The 9,147-nt window shown below is 36.3% G+C and overlaps 1 protein-coding gene across 1 annotated transcript; it reads left to right on the top strand.

Moving 5' to 3' along the window:
• Window positions 1-6,790: 6,790 nt before the first annotated feature.
• Window positions 6,791-8,359, top strand: LOC113357464 (divinyl chlorophyllide a 8-vinyl-reductase, chloroplastic-like). Its single transcript, XM_026600864.1, has one exon. It carries the CDS (start codon window positions 6,864-6,866, stop codon window positions 8,100-8,102), a length of 1,239 nt encoding a protein of 412 aa, XP_026456649.1. The 5' UTR covers window positions 6,791-6,863; the 3' UTR covers window positions 8,103-8,359.
• The last annotated feature ends 788 nt before the right edge of the window (window positions 8,360-9,147 follow it).

Raw genomic sequence — 9,147 nt, 5'->3', positions numbered from 1 at the left:
GCTCACGGCGTGGTCATGGAGCCATGAACGTTTGCTCGAAACACGATGGGAGTGATGCTTTTCAAGGGTCACGAAAATTCCACTAATGTCTTAAATTGATCACAACCATCCAACTTAACAAGCATATATGGATGGCTTAGATCGTACCTAGGACCATCAAGGAGGTGCACTATGTTCACCGTCATCCCAACGTGGGCCCCGCACGATCGGTCTCTCCAAAGGAGAAGCATAGCTCGCCAAACCGTTTGGCCAAAGTCACGTATACGTGACTGTTTCAAAACCCTAATTAGGGTTTGCGGCGTTGCATATCTGTCGTAGTTTGATCACAACCATCCATCTTCGCCAGCTTGGATGGAGGGTGTAGATATAGCCTTAAGAGGTCCCAAGAGTGTCAACGTGATCACTGTGGGCCCACCTTTGCATGTAGCCGGCAGGCCTAGGAAAACTAGGAATAGGCACCTCGAAACGCGCCCCCAAAGTGGCATGTTACGCAACCTTTAATCCTTTGCGACAATGGATTTCTGTCGCAAATCGATCACGACCACTCATCTTTGCCAGTCAAATTGAGTGGCCTAGATCAAACCTTCACGGGACGAAGAGGTATAGGCGTGTACAACAACGAGCTGTCTCCACGCATGATCGGTCGGTCCCACCAAAATCGGTTCCCATGTGTGGATTCGGTCAAGCCAAAGAGGGATGCTTGCGCACCTCCTAAAAACCCTAAAACTCCATCAACTGTCGCAAATATATGCCGTAAACCATCTCGTCCATCCAACTTTGCCATCTTGGTCGGACAACCTAGATTAAAGACTAGGTAACCAATGAAGCATCTCGATGATCACCGTCCGCCACTCTGCCACAGAGAGTGATCGACCAGGGGATAACTCACCCGTGTGGCCTCCAAACGATCACTCGAAGATGGTTGGACGTAATGTTGTTTTAAGACGCTTAATCCGCGACTTGTTCGGTTAAGCTTGAAAACAGCGATGCTTCATACATATTGATTGTTTTCGATGCATTACATGCATCGAGCGTACAAAATATTTCATAAGTATCGATTCCTTAAATAACTTAGTTATTTAACTTAATAGCAATGTATGTTATTTCCTGCGGTGGGTCTCACGATCCTCTCATTCGAGACATCAAGCATGTCACAAACTGGGGGATACTTACTGGGGTATTGGTCTGGCGGTTTACAACGTGCAGCGTGCAACGCGCCATTACAATAACGTGTCAGGAAAAGGTGGACGGTTAACAGTGATGAGGGAAGTGGGCGAAGATGTGATCGTGTGAAAATCACCACTCCTACACGACCTAACTACTCCATCACTTCACCTCCTCCACTTCCTACGAGCTGAGGGTTGCACTCAATGACTTGTATAAATAGGTCCTTCACCTATTTCCAAACAACACAGACAGAGAAAAACCAAGTGTTGTCACAATATCCAAAAAACACCCAGAACTGATAGCTTACATTATGCAAGTCAGTTCAACATTCTGATACAAGTCATAAACAACCGACACCTTCACAATCTCAACACCTTCTTCGCTTCCCTCCCTAAGATCAATCCCATCTCCTTCACTTTGTGACTGAAGCAAGTCAGGCCAGAATTGTATAGATTGATCTGTCGAATCAAAAGAACTCCCGTGCAGTGCATTTGTTTAGGGATTAGATTCGTTTCTCATACACACACACCCAAATTTACCAAAACCAGTAGAAATAATTTTCACCCATAAACAGGTGAATGACATGATACCAGCTGAACGAGCTTGGAATTTTCAATTCTCAAGAAATATTAATGACCAGGAGATTTTGCATGTTGTCAATATCTTGCAAGTTATTGGTAAACCAACTAAAAATGTAGAGGATGATGTCATAAAACAGAGATATGAGGACAATTGGTTATGAATTGCGGTGGCGAATGATTATTCATCTTTTTAAAATTATGGCTTTTGGAGTTTTCCTGATAAGAAATTATGGAACTCCAAAGTTCCACTGAAAGTATCATTTTTAGTTTGGACTCTTTGCTATAAGGATGCCCCAACTCTTGATTACTTATTCAGGTTTGGTTTGATTCAGGATTCTAAATGCATTCTCTATGATCAATGCGAAGAAACGAACGATCATATTTGTATGCTATGCAAATTATCTTTTGCTATAGCTTTGGAGTTAATTGGGTCTTAACTGGTGATGTTAAGAGAACTCTATGGGAATAGGGTGTGAAGAAAAACAAGAACAAGGTAAGAAAAATATAGAGCTTGCTGCCTTTTTCCATAGCCATTTGGTGGACTATTTGGAAGGAAGGCAATAACATGTTGTATAACACCAGAGCTAGAACTTTTAAGCAACTTATAACTGCTGTAAATTTTTTGATGTTCAATTGGGCTTTAAATTCATATTTTTTTTAATGACTTTTCTCTTTCTACTTTGATATGTAATCGGGATGCAGTGCTCCACTATTCCGTGTATCTCCTAATCTCTTATTACTATTTTAGTGACTTGAGCTATTTTCAATTTAATTTTGCACTTTGCCGTGAAAAGTAAAAATAAAAATTCCAGCAACATATTTCTTAGGATAGGTAGGCTGGTAACTGATATCCCATTCGTTTGATCTGTTACAAAAATTAATTTTGAATAATTCTGCTTCCATGCATGGTTGCATTTCAACCTTTCTAGTCACTTTATACCAACTAATTCTATCCCATCCCTTGTTACTCGTTTTGATGGAGATGGTAACATTTTTTTTTCCTGTAGGTCGTTCCGCTAACCTCTTGCTTTTTTAGCACATAAAAACTTTAGCAAAAAAATACATGGCAATTGAGAAGCATCTCTACAGCTTGAGGAATATTCGTGTATACATCTCTCTCAATCTTTTCGTCTTTTGCAGTCCTATTTTCTAGATCTTGTTTAAAGAATGATTAAAAAAAAACCAAAACGAAAACTCTTTTAATGCTTTCACATGTTCTGGTTTGTCTTTCAACACTTTACACAAATAATAACCCATGTCTAACAAAGGTAATAATATAAATTTATATGTTTGTTCTAGCCTTTTCTATTTACCTGCAAACATACATTATTACTTAAGTATTTACTGTTTACACTATATTTAATATATTGAAGGAAATATCAGTCTTTACTATTTAACCAGAATTGTTTTATTGAAAGAATCTAAAGACTTATATGGATGGTACCAGCCTTATGTTTTACTCATACCTTTTACTGCTTCAACTTCGTCAACTGGAATATTATTGACAGACTGGGGTGCATTGCCTTTTGCTCTTATTGATGATCTTCTCATCTTTTCCTATTCATTTCAAAGAATAAAAAAAGTTAATGTCGAATCACTTTTTTCCATATCACAATTTCTATTCAGAAATATAGCTAACTAGCAGAAGTTGTATAAATCAAAAATTGTACAGAAACAAGTAGCTAAAAAAAATGGAGCCAACTAGTCCAGGTTTTTACAGATATAGAGTCAGTATCACAAGTTGTCTCCAAAACTTGGAACAACTAGCACAAGTTTTGTCTCTAAATATGAAGGAAACTAGTACCAATTGCTTCCAAAACTGGGAACAAGTAGCATAAGTTGCCTCCAAATATGAAGGCAACTAGTACATGTTGTTTTCCAAATCTGTAGTCAAATACCTTTTCCTATAAAATGTTTGCAAAAATTCGTACCAACATAATCACTAAGTTTATAGAAATGTTTGACATACACTCCAGTAGAAACCATTACAATTTGAGAATTTTACCGATTATTTAACGGTTGAACAATGAAACAAAAACCACCCAAAAAAACATGAACAATTCAATGAACAATGAATAATTCAATAAAGACAGACTACCCAAAAAATAGGTAACATACTAGCAGAATTACAACACACATAAACCCTCAAACACTCACAGAAGAGGCAGTAAATTTGAAAATCATATATGAAATAGTTATGCTTCAATAACTGAATCCACAACTAAAGATTATCAATAACTACTAATTGAACATCCTAAATTCATACACTAAATGAATCAGAAACAAACTATACTTCTAATTCAACACCCTAAATGAATCAAAAATAAGTTTAACAAAATCACTGTGAAACGTTTTCTTTTTTACCTTTCTTAACACCAACGGAAGACTTCGAATTATCAGCAACAAAATCATTCGATTTTCTTGATTTTCATTACATGCAACATTAAATCGAAAAAAATTAGTATGAATTAGTAACGACTGAAATATAGATCGATGAATTCAACAATTTTTTGAATAGAATTGTTTTCGAAACCCTAGAAAATCAAAATTAGATGGAGCTTAAACTCAATCGGAACAAAAAATCGATGTTTTACCTTCGATGTTGCTGTTGCTGATTCACAGTATCTCCGAAACCTAATTTTTCTCATTTTTTTTTTGTTTTCAGTTAGATTTGATCTTCTAAATCAAAGAACAGTGTAGATCTACTAATCGATCGATTCTGTGTTTGATTTTCGAAGATTTGATCGATATTTTTCAAAAAAAAAAATCAGTTTTTTTTACGGTTTTCTTCTGGGAGTGAGAGAAAGAGAGAGAGAAAGAAATGCTACCGAAATGAAAAAAAGCTGATGTATTGATCAGGTGTCGTAACAGTTATGGAAATTTATGTAGGGACTTTTTATTAATTTGACAATCCAGGTATTGGGCTTCTAAAAGCCGAGGAGTATAATTTAAGTTGGTAAGGGTATATTTCAATGGGCCTCATAGTAGGGGTATATAGATAATAGGCAAATATGGGTATTGGCCTATATGAAAGGAAAAAACAACTTCTCGAAACTAAGATAAGTCACCATTTGTTTTCAAAATTCCAGCCACTTGGGTGGACACTTATTTGTTAACATAGAAACTCAGTTAAGTAATCGATAAAAACAAACGCCACTATCGACCCATACTTGCAACAGTTATTTGAACAGACATATTAGGGTGTGAAAAGGAGATAATACCTACTACACCACCAAATATTTCATTCGCGAACCTGTATAGACAATTCCTGATTACAGTCAATAAAAATAGATCCAAAAGATCCTTGTACCTGATTGTAAAACAAGTTCCTTGGACGATCTCAAAAATCAATATCCAAGAACAACCTAGTATGTATCCAAACTTTAGACGAACCGAACTCCAACAAGAAAAAGTCTTATAATCTATATTTGAAGATACATTTCTTGTAGATTTTATACAGTTGAGTTAAAAACCGTCTCGGTTGATTAGCGCACAACTTGTGATATTTCTATTATAGAGATAAACAATATAATACAAAAAAAGAAGAACACAAGACAATGTAAATTTTGCTAATGAGGAAACTACATTCTTGTAGAATAACCCCGAGACATAGTCTAGTTTGAAAAATGCTTTGTATTAAGACGCTATAAATACTAACATACTATCAAACTTCAGACTGGAATGTAGTTGAGACCATATCAATTCTCCGAACAACTCCTCTTCAATCGTGATCCTTACAAGACCAATTGTGTCTGGTTGATTGACTCCGGAGCAAAGGAAGAATTTTCCAATACGAAAGTTGTTACAATATCTTAAAAGAGTTGCCTAAATATAATCTACACTTGTTAAATGTTTTAAATTAAATTAACTGTTAATTTATTAATTCTCAATTTAATTAGATGTAAATTCAAGTAGTGATAAATAAAAATTGAATATGATTTTCAACTTTATTTTTTGTTTTAAATAGTTCCAATTTTTGAATAATGTATTGCGCATTTTCTTACAAGATCTAAATTAGACAAGGAAACTTAATACTAAGTCTTTAATAAAATATCAGACAATCTTTGGCATTTGGTGTATCTTTTTCATTTGACGTAACTTTCAGTTAATGCGCTTTTGAGAAGATTTTCCTTTGTTTTTGTGACTTGTATTATGGTTAACTTTCAAATTTTCTTTGTCTTGAATTCTAGTTGCTTTTAACTACAGATTTGACTTGGTTAATATCCAAAACCTGACAACTTCTTTGTTTTTTACTTATTTTTTTATAACTATGACATATCTTGTTAATAATAGCTTCAAGTATTGTTCCGAAAAAATCAAATTAGGTCGTAATTTCTATCATTGGAAAAATTTGATACTTGGGCAGCAAAATTTGGGAGTAAAAGTTTAGTTCGAAATTGTAAAAATTTATAGGCAATAGAGAAAAAGCCGTTGGAACTCCACATGTGTAGTTCTTTTGCACAACCTGTCGCAAGCCAGGATAAAAGAGGAATGTTCGTAATCGGAGTGGCGAACAAATGGTAAAACCACAACCATTTCCTTATGAAAATATGATCGTGATAGGTGTGGTGAGCCAGCGATATATCAATAGAAGACGAGAGCAGTGCCAATATAAGTGACCGCTCAGTAAGTCCTCATATACCTTTATTTGGTCGAAAACCAGCCATTCCCTTAGAAATGGCAAAACCAGTACCAAACAAGTGACTATTTGGGAAGTTTTTGTTTTTCCTTTCTAGCCTACCCTAACTTGTTTGGGACTATAGGCTTAAAAGAAGAACACCAACAAGAGAAAGAGCAGTTCGAAATAGAGTTTCCACCAGGCGATGGACACTCCACTGCCAGCGGGATAGATTATGCCACTAACGGCGGAGTCTATATTGTTCGACAGAGACTTTGTCACGCGGTTTATTTTCCATCGTGGCTCGGCAACTTTGCCAGGCCACCTGACATGACTAATATGGAATTTTGCCTGTTACCACACCAAAGGAACCGGCCTAATAACCACTAACAAAACGAAATACCAAATTGGCCCTCCACATTCCCATGATTTGATTTTGAAGTCTCTTTCTCCTCCACCTCTCACTCTCTAGTGTACTATCTCTTCTCAATTCAACAATGGCTCTCTGTTTCTTCTCCAATGGCTTGAAAATTCGTTCACCAAAAGTCCGTAACTTGAAAAGCACATATGTTTTTCAACAACCCATTTCTCAAAACCAATTAAACCTCCCATTAAATCTATCAGAGCCCACAAAAATTTACAAGAAAAATTCTTGTTTTTCAGTTAAAGCTTCAGCTTCTCCTTCCCTTGAAACAACCAAAAGTTCATTCAGAAACAAAAACCCAAAAGACATTAATGTACTAGTTGTTGGTTCTACTGGTTACATCGGTAAATATGTTGTCAAAGAGTTGATAAATAGAGGATTTAATGTCATATCTGTTGCTAGAGAAAACAGTGGAATTAGAGGTAAAACAAGTAAAGAAGAAACCTTGGAACAATTGCAAGGTGCTAAGATATGTTTCTCAGATGTTACTGACTTGGGTGTTCTTGAAACTTCATTACAGAATTATGGTTCATCCATTGATGTTGTTGTTTCATGTCTGGCTAGTCGTTCCGGTGGGATTAAAGATTCATGGAAAATTGATTATGAAGCGACAAAGAACAGTCTACTTGCAGGTAAGAAATTCGGTGCTTCTCATTTTGTTTTGCTTTCAGCAATTTGTGTACAGAAACCATTACTTGAATTTCAACGTGCTAAGTTGAAATTCGAAGCTGAATTGATGGAAGAAGCCCAAAATGAAAATGGTGTAACTTATAGTATTGTTAGACCAACTGCATTTTTTAAGAGTTTAGGTGGACAAGTTGAGCTAGTTAAACAAGGTAAACCTTATGTAATGTTTGGTGATGGGAAATTATGTGCTTGTAAACCTATTAGTGAACAAGATTTAGCTTCATTTATTGCGGATTGTGTATTGAGTGAAGATAAGGTTAATCAAGTTTTGCCGATCGGTGGACCTGGGAAAGCGTTAACTCCATTAGAACAAGGAGAAATGTTACATAGACTTGCTGGTAAAGAACCCAAGTTCTTGAAGGTTCCAATTGGGATTATGGATTTTGCAATTGGGGTTCTTGATGCACTTGTTAAAGTATTTCCTTCATTGGAAGATACTGCAGAGTTTGGGAAAATTGGAAGATATTATGCTGCTGAGAGTATGTTGGTATTGGATCCTGAAACTGGGAAATATAGCGCTGACAAAACACCTAGTTATGGGAATGATACACTGGAGGATTTTTTTGCTAAGGTTCTTAGAGATGGAATGGCTGGTCAAGAATTGGGAGAACAGACAATTTTCTAAATTTACTCGGATTGTAAGAATTTGTGATTCAAGAGTTATACTTGCACTTCCATTGAAGTTTCAGGCCAATTTTCTGAATACATCTGGATTCGTGGTATGTGGTTCTCTTTCCCTATGTTTTACATGTTGTTGTTATTAAAACCCTACAGTAATCATTGTTTATCATAAAAGCTATAATATGACATATTGATCTTGTAAACTATCTGAAGTCTTCCTACTAATTATGTTCATTTCATGAATGATCTTGTGTTTATGCATACATCTGTACAATAGTATCTAATGATTAGAAGTGATACTGAAGTGGCATAAATCTTCTCCTGTTAAGGTTAAGTTTATAGGTAAACATATTGCATATTCGCATCATTGGTAATCGAGAACATAACCACACATTACATATTAAGAAAAGGATCAGAAACAGAAAATCTGCCGGAAATTAAGAAACTGATGCAAGACATTTACTTTGACATCTGAAACTAAGATTACATAGCTTCAGTTATTTATCGATTGTATCATATATAAGTGTACCGAGCATAAGCTTTCAGAAAATCTGACCATGGTACCTAGTGGCAGCCTCATTGCTATTGATAATTGGGGTGTACGCCTTTGCTTCTTTGATTGCCTGAAGTGGTACTGAAATCCCTCCATACCTCTTTGCAGCCTCTTGGCTGCTAATAGATGAAGGGACTGTCTCGTGTTGTATGACCGAAGGTTGTACTACATGTCGGCTCTGTGTTGATTCAGTGACATATCGAACTGGGTGTCTTTCCATCTCATTTCTTCCATGATAACCCTCAGAATTTTGATGGGATCCATGCCCACTATAGGTATTAGTATCAGATCCATGCTTCCAGTTGTCAGTGTTCCCATCATGTCCGTTAGAATGAGGTCTTTGGCTCCAGATGTCACTGACAAGGCCATCACTTCTTGGATGTCGCTGATGAAGTGGGCTTACAGGACTATCCCCTTCCCAGTTGTGATCTCTGTGAACTTTCATTTGATCATTTGCAGGATAGCTTCCTCCATAATCATGATCCCTGTGAACCAT

The sequence above is a fragment of the Papaver somniferum genome, chromosome 3, assembly GCF_003573695.1.
Source record: "Papaver somniferum cultivar HN1 chromosome 3, ASM357369v1, whole genome shotgun sequence".
Classification (NCBI taxonomy): Eukaryota; Viridiplantae; Streptophyta; class Magnoliopsida; order Ranunculales; family Papaveraceae; genus Papaver; species Papaver somniferum.
The sequence above is the reverse complement of the archived record's forward strand: the minus strand, read 5'-3'. Positions and strand labels throughout refer to the sequence as shown.